The 18606-nt window shown below is 41.2% G+C and overlaps 1 protein-coding gene and 1 long non-coding RNA gene across 10 annotated transcripts in view; one reads left to right on the forward strand and one right to left on the reverse strand.

Annotated features, from left to right (window-relative positions):
- Nucleotides 1–18606, reverse strand: part of LOC309619442 — a 670492-nt gene that overhangs the window by 392584 nt on the left and 259302 nt on the right. The gene's annotated exons all lie outside the window — the stretch shown is intronic.
- MAST4 (microtubule associated serine/threonine kinase family member 4) overlaps nt 1–18606 on the forward strand; it is a 569187-nt gene that overhangs the window by 191594 nt on the left and 358987 nt on the right. For all 9 annotated transcript variants that reach the window (XR_014238618.1, XM_082373007.1, XM_082373009.1 and 6 more), the window contains exon 3: nt 12668–12792. Coding sequence is in view for 8 of the 9 variants with exons in the window: in XM_082373007.1 (XP_082229133.1) it covers nt 12668–12792 (125 nt within the window). In the remaining variant the exon portion in view is untranslated. The remainder of the gene's footprint in view (nt 1–12667; nt 12793–18606) is intronic.

Raw genomic sequence — 18606 nt, forward strand, 5'->3', positions numbered from 1 at the left:
GTTAATATGCACAGGCGTAAGTATGTGATCCTGTAAACTGTCAGTAGCTTCTGTGTGCGGGCTGTGACATGGGGCTACAAAGACAGATGAGGTACGGTCCCAGCTGACACTGAGTTTGCAATGTAGAAAAGCATATTATGTACAGAAATAGATGGCACCCTATACACAGGCAGCCCCATAGAAGCAGGTGATTAATGGGGGGGAAGGTAAGGCTAGTAACGCCCCTGGTTGTAGATTCAATGCCAATGATGCCAAAATGGGTAAAGCATCCTGGAAGGGACCTGAGCCACCACGGAACACACACTGTGTGTTCAACACTGTGCTGGGCACTTGGTGTGTGTGACCTATGATCATCATCACTAGAGGTCTAGACATGGAAGCTCAGAGAGGGAAAGTAATTTATCAAGGGTTTCGCAGCTAATAGATGGTGAAACCAGGGTGCAAATCCCTGTCTGACTGGTTTCCCACTCTGTGCTCTTGAGTCCGCTTGGTGAATGGAATGAGAGCCTCTTACCCCGAAGGGCCCTGAGCTGGAGAGTATTTGATCCAGCCTGAGAACGATATCGAGAAGGAGTGCTCTTGCCAGGAAGAGTTGTTTAGCAAGGGAAAGTAGAGGGGATAATAAGTCATTGTTTATTGTGGGCCTTCTATTTGCCAGATGGTATGACAGGCTCTCTGTGTACATTCTAGATTGTCCTCACCGTCGCCCCAGGAGGTTGGTCAATCATGTCCGTTTTTACAGAACATTTATGGGAAACTGAGGCTTAAGAGGTTAACAAGGTCACAGAGCCACTACATGGTAGTAGTCAGGCTTTGAATTTTAGATTTGAGTCTCGTGACTGGGGCCAAATGGTAATGGATTTGAATTCAACAGTTTCATTTCATGAGTTTAAAAATTGAACGTACGGTTGACCCTTGAACAACAAGGTGGTTGGGGAGGCCAACCCTCTGTGAAGTCAAAAATCCGCAAACAACTTAAAGCCAGCCCTCGCTATCCATGGTTCCTCCACATCCGTGGTTCCATGTCTGCGGATTCAACCCTTCCGGATCGTGTAGTACTGGAGTATTGACCATTGAAAAAACTCCACAAATAAGTGGACCTGCGCAGTTCAAGCCTGTGTTGTTCAAGGGTCAGCTGTCTTTCCAGGATCCACAGGGGGCAGCCAACATGTTAGGACAGAATGACATTTTGGAAAGGGTTGGGCTAACTGGGTTGAGCAGCCAGATTATGACAGGGGAGGAGGAGATGACTCCTACTCGCTTGATGATTATTTTGAAGAGAGCAAGATACGGGTCCTCCGGGAGGGTTTAGAAAGGTGTGGAGAACGTAGATGGGGGTGAGGAAGGAGAAAGAGGAAGAGAGCAGGGGAGCTGACAGGTAGTTTAACAGCTGCTCCACATATCCGCCAAATGACTCTGAGAAAAAATGGTTCTATTTATTTGCCGTTTCCTTCCATATATCTTCCCAACAGCATTCATCAATATCTGTCATTTCCCAGGGGGTTTAGACATGTCTAGCAATTCTTTCTGCTGAATTATGTTTCAATACAAGGATGGAGGGAGGCGAGATTGCAGATCTTCGCTCTGACCTGTGCCTGGCGTCGCTTAGACACCGTCCTCACCCAGCTCCCGGGTGCCCTCACTCACACATTCTAGGCGATGCTGCTTGGTGTCAGATTCTTGTTACCATGTTCTCATTAGAGTAGCTCTACTTAATACTTCCTTAAAAATCAATTTTAGGTTGTCACATTAGCCTTTGGTCTGTACAGCTAGAGCCTAGAGCCAAACCATTCTGTATTTTTTGATAAGAATTTTAAATCCATACAATCACCCCTTGAAGGGAGACTACCTTGGTGGTCTAGGTGCAAGAGGGACTTGCTGGCGAGGGCTGGGTCTCATAGCAGAATGGGAGAAGTTGCTGGGTGTTGGTATACCGAAAGGCGGCAGTGCACGTACTAAAAGTAATAGGAACACTGACGCTTACTAAGCTCTGTTTCGTGTATTAACTCATATGATCCTAGTATCTTCCCTTATTAGAATTTGGTAATCTTGGTAGGTGAGAAGAAATACTTCTGCTTTAAGAACAAGTTAAGGGAAAAGAAAAGAGAGGCCAAATATATTTCTCTGTAAGTGTGGATTTGAATTGTTTCCATTTAAAAATAGACTGCGTGTTGGCATTTTTGCCCTTTTGTCATTCGATGGCAAGGGTAACAGGGTGGCTCTCTGTAATTGAGGGTAAAGAGACCACTATACCGTTGAATCATCTTGGCACATTTCACTCTGAATGTTACTTTTGATTTAAAGCTACAGTTGACAGTGGCAGCGGCAGCTTGAGATGCTGCTCCATAGCCTTGCGGTCTGTCCAGCGGCTTTGATTCCTGCATGGTAGACACGTTAGTTCTGGTATTTTTCCGCAGCCCCTAGCTCTCTCACGGTATGGAATTGGGCTTTAGAGACTTTGTGAAATAATTGTCATGGACCCAGTCAGTCTGGGCTTGCCCTAAACTGTTAGCATCTGCTATTTGCTCTGCTTTCTACAAGCTTCCTTCTGAAGCATCCCCCTAACTTTGTCCCACCCTTTCAAGCACCCTCCTAACTTTGTCCTCAGGCCCTTGTGGTTAGTAATATTGCCTTGCCGTTCTATGTTAAATATAGAATGCTGCTGATAATATTCTAAGAAGTGAAATTGGGTATCTCTGGTGGAGTTGAGTCTAGCAGCAAAACAGTTTAGAGACTGCTGCATTGGGCGATTAATTTGATTCAGACCTTGATATACCCCATTGGTGTCACTGTGCTCTGACAGCCAACCTCCCTAAAGGCATGTGTCCTCTCTCCATTCATCTTTCAGTTTCCTTGTCAGTTGGAGATCACTGGCTAGTAGGCAGTGATGTCTTCAAGGACATGGGGTCAAGCCTACGCTTTGGACTTTTCTTGTGTGAGTCAACACACACCACTTTTTCTTTTAAGGCTAGAATAGCAGCTCAGTATAGGAGTCAGTGAACTTCAGCTCTCCCTGGTCACAAAACCTGTTGGTTTCTCAAATTATCTTTATTTATGCCATTAAGAAGAACGATTTAGCAGCATTGTCGATGCTGTCTAGGTATAGTTATTCTTTCGCAGTGGGGACAAGAAATTGGAAGTCAGTCACCCATGTGAGAGGGAAGATGAAAGGAACCGTGTCTCTGTGTTGTAGTAGCACAGCTGAAGATGAATAAAGGGAGGCTGTAATTGCCTGTGAGCACGACAGTCACTATGATGCGGGAACTGATGTTTAGAGTTGAGCAATGGGGCATGAAAGAGGAAAATCTTCATGATGATGGCGCACACTGTAGGTTGATGGCTGCTGATTCATGGATTCTGCCTGGATTCTGCCAGTGACTTATCATGGTCTTTAAGCTTTCTCCATTTTGAAAGTTTGGAGGGGTCTTGAAAAACTCAGCTCCTCTGACTTGTGAATGATTTGGAGGGCTTAAGTATAATTTGAGTATAATTTGTGAGAGCAGGTGCTGATGTAGTTCACTGTGGATACCTCCTTTGGACAACAAAAAGGACTCCCTCATGTTTTCCTATAGAAGGTATGGTGGTTTTGGCTAAGCAAGGGAGGGTATGTGTATGTGTGTGTGTGTGTGTGTGTGTGTGTTTGTGTGAAAATATACATAACAAAATTTACTATTTTAACCATTTGTACTTTATTGTATTTTAAGTATACAATTCAGTGGCATTAAGTACATTCGTATTGTTGTGTAACCATCACCATTATCCACCTCCAGAACTTTTTCATCATCTCAAACTGAAACTCTGTACCCATTAAACAACAATGCCTCATTCCCCCCTCTCCCCAGCCCTCCAGTAACCACTGTTAAACTTTCTATCTCAATGAATTTGATTATTCCAGGAACCTCATATAAGTGGAGTCATATGACACGTGTTCTTTTGTGTCTGGCTTATTTCACTTAGTACTTCAAGGTTCATCCGTGTGTCAATTTCCTTCCTTTCAAAGACTGAATCCTATTCCTTCCATTGGTTTGTATACGCCACATTTTGTTTATGTATTCATCCATCAGTGGACATTAGGGTTGTTTTCACCTTTGGACTATTGTGAATAATGCTGCTGTGATCATGGGTATACAACTATCTGTTCGAATCCCTGCTTTCACTTTTTTTGTGTATATACGCAAAAGTGGAATTAAGCAAGGGGGGTTTTAGTAGGCAGTGGGGAAAGTAAAGTGGTGGGAATGGCCCTCCTCCCACTTTAGTGGTGGATGTGAACTTTCTGAGGGCTGCTGTGAGAGCTTCCGTAGACGCTGAGGTCAGCAGCAGCCTGGTAGCCCAAAGGTAAAGCTAACAGATGAGAGATGTGAGCATGTGGCCCCATCTGCTTGCTCATGGCACCAGCACGGTGCCAGCTCCCCGTTGTTCGTTTTGTCCCTAGCTCCTTGCCTCTGTAATGCTGGCACGCACCAATCTATTTCCCTCCCTTCTGTGGGTCCCCCTCCCTCACCAAAACCCTTGAGAGCAACACGTGGACCACCTCAGCTATCCTTTCTTCCTGGTGGTGACCTTAGAGGGATAAACAAGCTTTTCCAGAGTTCTTATGTATAACTGAGCACCAGAAACCATTTCTCAAGACTGCTTTGTTATGTAGTTCCTGGGTCTTCTTTTGTCTTTGATGTCCTGTTTGTAGTCAGGAGAGGTAACCCAAAATGTAAGACCATGGACTGACTGCTCAATCTGTATTGCATTTCAGGTGATATGGAACTTTTTTACTGGAAGCTTTTAAATCTAGGCAGGAATCATTATTCTCCAATGACAAAGTAGGTCTCCAGAGGCTATATTTAATTTCTGCTGAAATTATTTCTGACCTGATATTTTCGTACTTCAGAGGGATACTTTAAGCTTCCGGGTGCTTTGAAAGCATGTATCTCACATTTGAAGACCTCTTTATGGAGGTCTTGCTTCTTGTTATTTTGAAATTCAGGATGAAAACAAAGGAAAACCCATTCCAGGAAAAAGACCATATGTACCCTAAGTAGACCAAGGCACAAGCTGAGTCTTAGTAATCTACTTATTGTCATATATAAATGGCTGGAGATATTTCTACTTATTCTGTTAAGTAGAGGCCCTGTGACCAAAAGAGAAACGATAACCAGTATAAAAAGCCCATTCCAATAACCCATAGCTCTGTGGTTGAAGCTTGACAAATTCTTGTTTCACTCTGGCCAACAGATTTCAGCTTTAATATGGACCTCTATTTATTGCCTTTAAATTTCTAGTTATGTCAGTAGACAGTATCTAATAAATGTTTTAATAAGCATATTGGAATTTTAGCAATGTGTTTCCAAAGAACACAGAGCTGATCAAATTTCCAGTTGTGACAGAAAGCTCGATGTGGTATTAAAATAGAGCAGCCAGAGCGCTAGGCAAGCTCACCTCTCCTACAACGAAGAGGGAATAGTATTGTCCATTAATTTCCACCCTGTGCAGCTGAATAATGCAGTTGACAGATGCTAATTTTCTTAAATTGTAGGCAGCAAATGATGCATGAATATAGCAGCAACACACTTTTTAGAGGCTCTTGGTAGTCATCAGAAAGTGAATTTGTGTAAAGTTTGATGTAATCACTACCAACTATGGCACAATGCTAATGCCTTCTAATGACTGCCTTAAATCCATCTGTTGTCCTCTTTTCCCTATTAACACTAATGGGGGTCCAGGCAGGAATAAAACATCCCGTGTGTTGTGCTAACAGACCCTCTAATTTGTAACATTCATATGATTCCTACAGATGAGACTTGTGCAAGTATAACGACATCTAAAATCTAACTCATGACAGGATGATAAACATTTCATTACATATGTATATAAACGCTTCCTAATTTTATTGTTTGTTCCAAATAATTAACAGAATTTTATTTCTTGCTCACCTTGTCATCCCTCATGTGTTGCATATCTCTTTGTGTTTATTTTTTTAAGTTTATATATATTGAATGCCCATTGTATGATGTATTTTCTTTTTTAATCTTAGAACCTCCCCATAAGTTTTACCCCTATTTTACAGCTGAGGAACACGAGGCTTGGAGACGTTCATGAATAAGTGATGGAATCAGTTTGGGGGGTCAGAATAGGCACTCAGCAATATGACTCTGTGTCACCCCTAACTAGAGCAATTATTTTTACCATTATTGGCAAGGAGCTTTATGTCTTGTATGAAGGTTTGAAGACATATAAGATAAGTATATGGGCTAAGTTCAAAAGTTAGTTCAGACTTAGTTCAAAAACTGATCTGTTAATGAACATGAGTTAGGGTCTATTGAAGTAACAAAAAAATGGAAGGCTGACCAAGTCTCTCCTTGACCAAACCCTCACCAGGCTTCTCGGAGCCCTCTCTCTCAATTAGGCCCCCCAACCTTGGCCTACAAAGACTCGAACAAACACTAACAGTATCTAACAGCTCAAGGCCACATCCTTAGGATAACCCTGATCCCCTTAAAGTGCCTGCCTCAGAAAACTCCAGGCTACCAAAAAATTTTACTATTTGTTCATGCCAACAGATAGGGCCTCTGTCTCCCAGTCTCTGTGGAAAGGTAGAATCCAAACTTCGGTCCTTGCCAGCTAGCCCACAGAGCTGGCTTGATCGCAGTTACACTGACTAACCCTTCCTGTTTTTCACTTCCCTGGCTCGACCCAGCCCTTGCTTGCTGCCTGCCCTACTCCCTCATTCTCCTGTTAAAACACCCAGTTACTTCTGTACCAATCGAAGATGAGTAGAGTCCATGCTGGACTCTTTCTCCCTATTGCAGTGGTTATTACTGATTAAAATCTGTCCTTACCGCTTTAAGTAGTGTCTGACTTTGTTTATCTTCGACCAGGCACACCTATGGTCTTGTTACCGAGATTAGACTTACATATGAGATAGCAACAGATAAAACGTATGTGGCCTTGAGAGAGTAGCACTGACATATATACACTACCAAATGTAAAATAGATAGCTAGTGGGAAGCAGCCGCATAGCACAGGGAGATCAGCTTGGTGCTTTGTGACCACCTAGAGGGGTGGGATAGGGAGAGAGGCGCAAGAGGGAGGGGATATGGGGATATATGCTGATTCACTTTGTTATACAGCAGAAACTAACAGAACATTGTAAAGCAATTATACTCCAGTAAAGATGTTTAAAAAAAACCAAAAACAGGGCTTCCCTGGTGGCGCAGTGGTTGAGAATCTGCCTGCCAATGCAGGGGACACGGGTTCGAGCCCTGGTCTGGGAAGATCCCACATGCTGCGGAGCAACTAGGCCCGTGAGCCACAACTACTGAGCCTGCGCGTCTGGAGCCTGTGCTCCGCAAAAAGAGAGGCCGCGATAGTGAGAGGCCTGCGCACCGCAATGAAGAGTGGCCCCCGCTTGCCACAACTAGAGAAAGCCCTCACACAGAAACGAGGACCCAACACAGCCAAAAATAAATAAATAAATTAAAAAAAAAAAAACAAAAACAAAAACATATGTGGCCGAGTTAGACTGAGTGATTTTAGAGAAGACAGCATACTTGTCCCATTGGCCATGGTCTCGGCTTGCTTGAAAGTGCTCTGTGAGATCTAACAAAACTGAAAGGTTCAAAGTGTGGTTTGGCGCATATGGAGAGAAGAGAAGGGACGTGGCTCTGGTTCCTTGAGTCCCCTCCCCCAGTGCTTGTTCTGGGTCTGTCCAGAGTCTGGCTTCCTACTTGAAGCATGCCCTGGCTCATCGAGCAACGATGCTAGCATACACAGGGGTCGCCTGCACTGAGGGTTTATTCAGGGCCGTCCCTGCTTTTGTTCTGCCCTCCCACTGGCTTCAGAAAGGGGGCATCTACCAGTCACAGCTGTTGTGACTTTTATGTTGGGACCAGGATGAGGGTTCTCATGGTTCCCTTTTGCTCCCATTCTCTGTGGAACCTGTTCCCTGGTTCCGTGCTTCCCCAGCCCAGACCCCTCCCTGATGCGGCCTGAGGAGCTACCATTTTGAGGAGTGGAGGGAATGTGCTCCTGGCTAGTTTGCCATGTTCGATTATGAAGCACATTTTTTTGATAGGAATCATTAAAAGCAATATTATATAATATCACATACAGAAATTAATACAGAATAATTTAGTCCCAACCTCAAATACCTGCCAGCCAGCTTTATCAAAGCTTAATATTTGCCACATCCTTCAGATATATTAAAAATATTAATACTGAATTTATTAAAACTACAAGTGAAGGGACTTCCCTGGTGGTACAGTGGTTAAGAATCCACCTGCCAATGCAGGGGACACGGGTTCAAGCCCTGGTCTGGGAAGATCCCACATGCCGTGGAGCAACTAAGCCCGTGTGCCGCAAATACTGAGCCTGCGCTCTAGAGCCCGCGAGCCACAACTACTGAAGCCTGCACGCCTAGAGCCCGTGCTCCGCAACAAGAGAAGCCACCACAACGAAGAGTAGCCCCCACTCGCCGCAACTAGAGAAGGCAACAAAGACCCAACGCAGCCAAAAATAAATTAAAAAAAAAAAACTACAAGTGAAAACGTAATACTTTAAACTTTTAAGTTCAACTAATAGATCCCATTATTTCCTGTAGATAACTTTTTAAACAATAAAATATTACAGCAATACTCCTCCCTGGATGTATTCCCCATTTTCCCTGCTAGAGATAACAATTCTGAATTTGCTATTTCCTTTCCACAAAGAAATACTAGTCTTTATTTTAATCCTAGTCATTATTTTTTTCTTTCTTTCTTTTGTGATCTGGTCTAAGAACCCATTACCATGTTTTATATCGTTGCTGTGGTGGTGGTGGTGGTCGGGATGCATCGATGGAACTGTAAAGTTCTCAGGATAACGTGAAGAGTCATAGTGTATTGACTGCTTTCCATGTCCCAGGTTGAGTGCCTTAAGTGCATTATCTCATTTAATCCTATCTGCTACCATTTCCTATCATTTCAGACAATTTTCTGAAAATAATTTTTATTTGAAAAATTATTTTTCAAATAGTATGTAAAATACATATTATTTACTTTAAAATATAGAATTATCCTGTCTTATAACTTGTTTTTTCACCTAAGCATATGTGATGAATATTTTCCTGTGGTGGGATCTGGGTTTCAGAGTAAGAATCCTGGTTTTGCCCACTTATTAGCTGTGTGCCCTTGTCTAATCATGTAACCTCTCTGGGCTTTAACGTGGAGGTAATATTACTTAGCACCCAAAAGCGTGGTTAAGATGTTGCAGTGCCTGGCATATAGTAAGTCCTCAATGTATTTTAGCTATTATAGTATACTACAAATGAAATTTAAGAAAATCATCTGTTCAGTTTTATTGTTCCTGTTTAGACTTGATCAGTTATTAATCAAATAGTGTACTTTAACTGCATGTCAGTCAACAAACATTTTTTGAGCACTTACTAAGTTCCAGGCACTATGCCAGGTCCTAGGGATACAGAAATAAATACCTATTTTTTCATCTCAGGGGGATTATAGGGTTATAGTCTAATAATTATTTTCTACTAAAAGAATAAAAAAAAGTGACTTACAGAATTCTGTAGTGAATTAAAATGTTAGCCCTTCAAATTTTTCCATGATTATATTAGATTCTAGTGTTTTTGTTTCTACCCCAAGTTTTCTTTAAAACGAAGCATCTGGGGCAGAGCAGTGGTGAGGCCAGAGTAGATTCATTCCATTATATAAATCTTGACATCACGTAGCTTCTATACCTCCTATCAGGCCTTTTCTGAAACATGAACCAAAAAATATATAAAATATAAAATATAGGGAAAGACACAGGAGGGACCGGGGTGGTGGAGGTGGGGGAAACCCTATTGATTCTGATGACTGGAGGTTGGTATATTTTTAACAAGTAATGTTTTTCAAATAGTGGGAGTTATTTCTATGTTAAAGAAATCATTTATTCATGTACTACTGATGTTGGCATTCCTAAATGCAGTCTGTGGTCTTCCTGTCCTTCTTTCTTAATGTCCTGCTTTGGGGTCTAAATGGGGCCGATTTACCAAAACCCCTGTTAGTCCAGCTTTTAGTTAATGTTTCAAAATAAGGCAAAGAAAAGAATTTTTTAAATTTTAGACTTTAAATGTAATACATCCTTCACATAAAAATATATATGAGTGGTTCAAGATGGTGACTGGAACCATAGAGGGTAATTATATTTGAATTTTCAGTGATAGCATTTATGCTTCAATTAATTGGTATTTGCTGCATTTATTTTCTAGGAAAGTATCACAATCTATTATGTGGGGTTGTGGCGGGCAGGTGACAAAAATAAGTATGATCCCATTTTTGCAAGAAAATACAGGTTACAGAAAGAAAGGCTGGCAGAAAAATTACTGAAATGTTGATAGTGGTTTTCCCTGGTATGATTATAGGTGATCTTTAAATATATATATATATTTACATTTACTACTTGAGAGTGAAGAGAAACCAAACCCAAGCAAAAAAGATACTTGTCATTTTTACTGCTGTTATGGCTAAATAGCTAACATGTACTGAGTGCTTCACTTAAAAAACCCACTAATCCCCTCAACAACTTGACATAGTCAATCCTATGCTCTCCATTTTAGAGATGGAAACACCAAGGCCAAGAGAGGTTGACTCACTTCCTTCCCCGTATCACTGAGCTACAAGTGAAGATCTCAAAAGTAGATCTAGTTTTCTCTCGAGTCTGTGCTTTCACTATATAATACGAGAGTAAGAGAACAATTTTGGCAAAATAAGACATATTTTTCCTTTGCAATTAAAATACAAATTTTTGAAAGCACTTAGATTAGAGCATTAGACCTCTTATTTTAAAAATATTTATTTATTTATTTGGTTGTGCCAGGTCTTAGTTGCAGCTTGTGGGCTCCTTAGTTGCGGCACTCAGGCTCCTCAGTTGTGGCATGCAAACTCTTAGTTGCATGTGAGATCTAGTTGCCTGACCAGGGATGGAACCTGGGCCCCCTGCATTGGGAGCATGGTGTCTTAACCACTGTGCCACCAGGGAAGTCCCAGCATTAGACCTCTTAACATGGACAGTTGATGGGAGCTGACCCTAGCTCCTGTACTGCCAGTTAGCCTGTGCACTAATAGCAAACTAGTGTCGATGAAAAAATTAATCAGTTGATCTAAGAAAGAAATGGAAAACTTTATTCAAGCCAAATTAAGGACTATAACCTGGGAACAGCCTCTCAGAGAGCTCTGAGAACTGTTCTACCCATTAGAGGTCAAAGCACAGTTAAGTAGGTTTTTAGAGACAGAGGTCTGTACATTAAATGATATAGATAGTTTGCATTATCCAGATCAGCAAGGACAAGGTGAGTAGTGGGTCATGCGTCATTGCAGCCCCTTACAAGATTAAGAAGGAATGTTATCTTTTAAGGAGTTGTCTTGTTGGTGCTAGGAGAATGTTGCTGTTTATGGTTGAGCAGGTATGCCTGCTGATGGAGAGGTTTGGTGGATGCGTAACGAAGATACACAGTGCACCGTAGAGGGGAGAGAGGAGGCCAAAGGGCAGAGAAAATTTTTTATGTTTACGTTTTTCTTGTCTTGCCATAAAATATGAATTTTCACACTAGTTAATGTATTTCAGTAGTTATTAACCAGTGGGTGCTTGTTAAGTGCATGCCTGAGGAAAGAGAGGGGGGTTCTTTTACAAGGAACAGATCTGCTGGGGAGAATCCAGGGCACGAATGTTACTTCTGCTGCAGGGCCACCAGCCACACGTGCTGCAGTCCCTCACGATTCCGGGAGCTGCAAAGCTGGAGTCCCCACACGTGCAGCCCGTAGATGAGATTCTACGGGTTGCCGGCCGTCTTTTCATTGTCTTCACGTGTTTTTTGGGAGAGACGTACCCACTTGTTCTTTCATCGGTCAACAAATATTTAATGAGCACCTACTATGACCAGTCATTGTGCTACAGATAAAAATCAAACATGGTCTCTGCTTTTACTGAGCTTCATTACTGTGTGAATATTCATGTCCCTCCTAACTTAAAGGCTTATATCTTGTGTGTGGATAACTAGTCTAATTCATGTACTAAAGAAGTAATACAGTGTGAGCTGGTTCAGCTGTTTGACTTTTAAAGATATACACATATATATGAGAGTTCAAGGTTGATGGAAATTGCTCAGTGAACCTACACTAACAATGTCCCGATTTATGCAACTGGGTTACATCACCTGTCCTGTGGACATGGTTGGATATACACCAGTTCTTCACAGAGAGAAGCTGGGAGAAAGGGGCACAAGCCCCATTTCAACTTGAAAGACTTACAGCTCTTCCTTTTATTGGTCATGATCTTTGTAGACACTTTTCTAGTTGATTGCTAGATCACTTTCTGTATTAGATATTTTAAAAGTACATTTGTAAATGCACATGTTTATTTCTATGGTGGTAAGAATGCTTTGTATACTTATATATATCCTCGGCACAGTAACAAGAAGCTACAGATGCTGGAGGTGAAGAGGTTTACCTGAGTTTATGTGGAAAATCGGGGTCAGAACTTGCAACTAGATCTCCCAACTTAATTAAAACAATTTGCTTCTGGTTGCTATACATCAATGTAATTGCAACGTATGGCAGAAGTGGTATAGAAGAAGGATGCCATTTCTAGGGAAGCACTGCCATTCTGCCTGCTACTCATACTGTCTTCTCTTTAACTCCAACAGGGAGGTACCTCCTTCCAAACCCAGTGGCGGGGCAGGCCTGGGCAACCTCTGCAGAGACGTCCAACCTCGTGCGCATGCGCAGCCAGGTCCTGGGCCAGTCGGCGCCCTTGCTCACGGCCAGCCCGGTGAGTGTCCTCGGACTCTGTCTGCAGTGGGTTGGGTTTGCTCCATCTCACCACCAACCTAGGGACTGTTCTGAGTTTATTGTTCTAGATATGAAGTTAAAGCTACCATTTACGTTAAGCACAGATTTGGCAACGTGAAATTCCTTGCTTTCAGCTTGGTAATTTTCTCCAAGTCCCCCCAACCTAAGTTGGAATATTTCTGTAAACTTAATGCTGTCTCAACTTTTCCCTCAAAAGGAATGAAAATGTTTCTAAGCTTTTTTTTTTTTAACTTCTTATTTGAAAATAATTTCAAACTTAAAGGAATTTGCAAGAATAAGACAAATACGTACAACTCCAGTTGATCGTTTGCCTGGGTTCAAGTATTAACCTCCTGCCCTATTTGCTGTACTGTTTGCTTTCTGTGTGTGTGTGTGTGTGTATATATACATATATATATATATATATGTATGTATACACACATATAATTTTTTTGAACTCTTTGAGAGTAGGTTATCTATATCATGGCCTTTTGTTATCACAGTTATCAACTTCATTAAATTTATGCATGAAAGAAGTCTTTTATCTACTCTGCCATCTGTATTTTATTTTTATCATTTGGCCCAGTAATGTCCCTTATAGTATTTTTCCTCCTCCAGTAGAGGATCCAGTCTAGGGTCATGGATGCCATTTAATTATCTTCTACTCTGGAACCGCTCCACAGCGTTTCTTTGCCTTTTATGACATCATCATTTTTGAAGACTATGCAACACTGCCACCTTATTTTTTAATGGAATATTTCTCATATTACAGTGTCTGTCTGGTATGTCTGATGTTTTCTCATGGTGGGCTGCGGGTTTTGCATTCCAGGCCAGAATGTGACATTGGTGATGTCGTGTCCTTTCAGGTCATGCCATGGGCAGGTGCATGATGTCCATCTGCCCTTCATTATGATGCGAATTTTTTTCACCCAGTCAAGGGGTTGGCCGGTTTCTCCACTGTAGTTAGAACTTTTCTCTTACAATCGATAAGCCTTTGGGGGTGGGGGAGATGCTTTGAGGCCATGCAAACATGTTTCTCCTCATCAAAAATTTCCTTTAGATTTCATATTCATTGGTGATTCTTGCCTGGGTCCTTCTTTTCTAGAATCATTGAAAATGGTCATTATTCCATCTCCAGCACTCTCTCCACATCTACAAGTTGGCACATGGCATAAATATTTGTGCATTTGTTAGCAGCATGGACTCCTGCATTCCTATTTTTAAAAAAAGTAATGTAGACTTTTATTTTTAACCATGATGCTTACTAGAATTTTGTTTTCCAGTGGGCCCATTACTTTTCAGCTTTAACCTTTGGCAGAGCCTAGAAGTCTATACAGGTTACTTGTTTTTTAATAAATTTATTTATTTAATTTATTTTTGGCTGTGTTGGGTCTTCGTTGCTGTATGCAGGCTTTCTCTAGTTGCGGCGAGCCGGGGCTACTCTTTGTTGCAGTGTGCAGGCTTCTCCTTGCAGTGGCTTCTCTTGTTGCAGAGCACAGGCTCTAGGCAGCCTTCAGTAGTTGTGGAACGCGGGCTCAGTAGTTGTGGCTCGCAGGCTCTAGAGCACAGGCTCAGTAGCTGTGGCGCTCGGGCTTAGTTGCTCCGTGGCACGTGGGATCTTCCCGGACCAGGGCTCGAACCCGTGTCCCCTGCATTGGCAGGCGGATTCTTAACCACTGCGCCACCAGGGAAGCCCCTATACAGGTTACTTTTGCATCGGTGGTAGGGTTGTATGGTAATGGAATAGATTTTTAAATGTCTTTTACTGATGATGATACAAATAATATATGTCAGTGCATTATGGTGCCTTATAATTTTATGCATTGGTAGTAAATTATGTGGGATATTTGGGAATCATTCAATATTATAGAGAGATTTGATTTAGGTCTAACCTCTAATCCTGCTTTTGTCATTAAGTAGCTGTATAAACTTGAGCAGTTGCTTAGTTTCTCAGATTTTATCAGCTCATCTGCAAACTGCAAGATCAAAAGACCTATTCCAGTCTCTGGAATTCAACTTTGGAATTCCCTGTTTCTAGTTTCAGAATTATAAAGATTCTGAATATACTGAGTAATTATCCCTAAAAAAGTTTCTTTGAGGATATTTTATGACTTCAAAATTAACTATGATCTTTAAACTAAAATTTATCTTCTCCTTCCCATGAAAATTTTGGGACTTATTTTTAAAGGTACAGTTAAAGTGATGCATTTTAGCATTTTCCTCCATCCCATCCCCAGGTTCAAAGTTACTTTTTCTCCTTGGGAAATTTTATTAAAAGCTTATTTTACTGTAAGCATTTACTTTTTAAGGAAAGAAGAAAATTCCTCACAATCAGTGATTTTTTTTTTAAACAGAAGTGCTTTGGGGGCCACTGCAATGTTATTCTTAACACGTAAATAGTAATCCTGTATGTTTATTGCCAGGTAAATCATTCTAATTAAAACAACATTGTTACAAAGTAAGGTACCTAATACTGGTAGTTATGTACTCAGACATAGAAACTGATTGATTCATTGATAAAACACATATCAGGTGACCTAAGATATTTGGGAATATGATACAAAAACAAGGAGAACTACTAATAGAAAACATGAGAGTACCCCCTAAAATCGGTCCAGTGACATCAAAGAGTCACTTAACTTACCAGCTTATTTACCGTGTGAGTTTTTATAGCGTTTAGGAGAAAAACTAGAGAAAATGCTAAAATACCGTAGAGAGCAAACTTAAAATAGTACCTGGCACCTAACAAGTCTCAAATGTTAGCAATATTAATACTTCTGTTATTAACATATTATGGGTAAGCTTGGGCACAGAAGCCAGACTGTGACTAACCATTTACTACTAGACAGTGAAGGTTTAAAGTGTAACCCTCATCATATCTTTACTTCAGAGGTTTCCTTACTTCCTAATTGCAGTCTAAAGAAAACTTGTTTGCGGGCTGTTTGACCATGTCTTCTGTCCCCAGCCTTCTGTCGTAACATGAGCAGCTGCAGCTGTAGGAGAGCTGCCAGGCACAGCACAGTCTTGATTTCCTCATTGTTCGGCAGCAATCTGCTCAGGTTTCTCTGCCACATCACTTATTTCAATATGTCACTCAGTACACTTTCATGACTTTGCCTGCTTTTGGTACCCTTTGCAGAACCATTCAAGTTAATCTATGTTTCTTGGATTGGATTACATCTAAATTATCCCTGCCGATTACAACTAACAGATTTGACAGAGAATGGTGCTGAAGGGTGTTAATGTACACCTATTAGAACTTTTTCTTTTTCTTCCTGCACCCCCGCCCCCCACTTTTTCTTGTCTTCTAAATAAGTGTGATGTTTCTGGAGCTGCATTGTATGGTAGAACATGCTTCACTCTAATCTTCTCCCCGGCCACTATCCTAATCCTTGTTGCCCCCATCTTAGAGCTGTAAGTTGACCTTCCTCCTGACTCTTCTTAGCATTTATCAAGGTCCACCTTTGTTTTAGTTCTTTGTGTTTATGCCTAATATCCCCATGCTAGACTACAAGCTCCTTGAGGGCAGAATTCCTGTCTGATCTGACGTTCTACTCCTCGCTGTTCCTAACACAACACCTTATATGTAGGAGGCATTCAGTAAATAATGTTGACGGAACGGATAATCATTAGTGAAAAGTGACAGATTGCTTTACTTGCAAGGCGAGAGTGATGATGTGATTCTGTATGCTGTAATGGACCATCTAATAAGACCATCACCTAAAGCCCTTATGGTTTTGCTCTCCAGTGTGCATCTTACAATCGTGATTAGCCTCCAAGCCCATGTAGTGGGCTGAATCCCGTTTAGTTCTGTATCAGCTGCTCAAAAAATACAGTGACAGAATTCTGAAGAAATTATCAGTGTCCACCTTCAAGGAAATTTCCTTAACCTGCTTGTAAGCAGTCTTGCAGCCACACTGGTTTAAGTATTTTGTTGATTATTTGAAGAGGGAAGTATGTGTTCAAGTGTGGAAAAATGGGTAAAATCAGAATCAAGGTGGTTTATGTCCAAAGGACAAGATTACACTTCATAGCACAGTTTTACGTTCAGCACAGCAACAGAACATGTCAGAAAAGTATAGACCGTCCACCTGAGTGGTAGTCATATGTTAGGAAGATATAAATGAAGGCCCGTGGTTGGGGAGGTATGAATTTCAGTAAATGCATGACCTATTGTGATTTAAATGCCATAGGCAAGCTTCAAAGTAATGCTAACTACCTTCTCAAGGAGGAGATTAATTCCTAGGAGGAAGTATCTAGTTTTCCTTGGCAATGGTAAATGGAGTTGTATTCTGTCTCCCAGACACACTGGGCATTTCTGATAAATGACACATTGCCAATTCATCCTAAGTAGCCTGGTAGCTGGCAGAATACATGCTCAGCCAGTGTCCGCCTGCTGGGACACCAGTGGGGGGTGCTGATGAAGTGTCAGATGTATACTTTGTATACATTAATCTGAAGAGGGGAAAACTCATTTCCCCATTTGCTTCCTCCATCTTTCTGTCCCTCCCCACACACATGGGTAGTTTATCAAAGAAGTCATAGTCGTCAAAAGCAGGGGATTTATATAGATGCTGCTTTCTGGCGAGAAAGATGGAAATTTCAGGAGGCAAAACAGGACCAGGGGTAACTTATTTTTCCATAGGAAAATAAGGTTGTAAGCCTTGATGATTAAAGTTTAGAAATGGTATATATGGCCATTATAAGAAATATTCACTTCTTTTGTACTTTGGAGTAATAGATGGATGGCAGAAGCACAGTGAAAATTGGTTTCCAGTATTTTTCTCCAGTTTTCTGTTTGATTTGAATCATGAGCCTCATCTGTTTTGATTTTTGTGGACATCCCTGCCACATTCTTTCTTATTGAGGGCTTCCTTCACCATCCTGTTTGAAAGTCTTTCCCACACTGCATGCCACACACCCCATTTCACCCACTTTTCTCAATAGCTTTGTCTCCTTCCAATACACCGCATAATTTGCTTGTTATATATCTCCTATTATTCTGATGAAAAATTCTTGAGAGCAGAGATATTTTTTTCTGTTTTTCCAGCTATTTCCCTGGGAGGTAGAACAGTGCTTGGCACATAGTAGGTGCTTAGTAAAGGCTTGTTGAATGTGTAAGTGAATATATTTCCTTTCCGTACCTTTTAAGTGCCCTAGAACAGACTCTTGTTTATTTTTTTGTTTTTAATCTGTATTTCACCTTTTAGATTTTTATTATTTAGCCTAATCAAGATGTTCTTCAAGCCAAAGAGCAGTTAACTTTGGAAACTATGTTCAGGAATTAAACTGTAATTATTCAGTTGGACAATGAGAATGAGGGGGAAAAAGCAGAGTGTTTAAGAGATCACCTCCAGTTTCTACAACTTATTAGCTGTGTGAGCCTCAGTTTGTTCATCTGTGAAGTGGGGCTAATGGTTGTAGCCACCTCATAAGTTTATTGTGAGGAATAAATGAGCAAACTCTTGTGCACTACTTTGCACAAGAAGTGCTGACGTCGGTGTTCCTGGGATTGGTAGAAAAATTGTTTCTTGGGGGTTGTCAGCTAGGCTTAGCTGGAGTGGTATTCTCAGAAGGGAGGAAATCAGATCTTTGATTTGAGTAGAAGTTTAACCTTTTGTCCTTAGCTTTTTACATGATGGTGGACCACCTTGTAGTTTCTTTCTCACTTTCACTCTGAATTCACCAACCCAACGAACTGAAAGTTATTTTTCTAGAGCAGTTAACTATTTTGGAGGGGGGAAGTGCTTTCAGATATTGTTTTTCAATTTTTAATATTAGGTTAAGTGGTATA

Source organism: Balaenoptera borealis, assembly GCF_965194805.1.
Source record: "Balaenoptera borealis genome assembly, chromosome: 2".
Taxonomy (NCBI): Eukaryota; Metazoa; Chordata; class Mammalia; order Artiodactyla; family Balaenopteridae; genus Balaenoptera; species Balaenoptera borealis.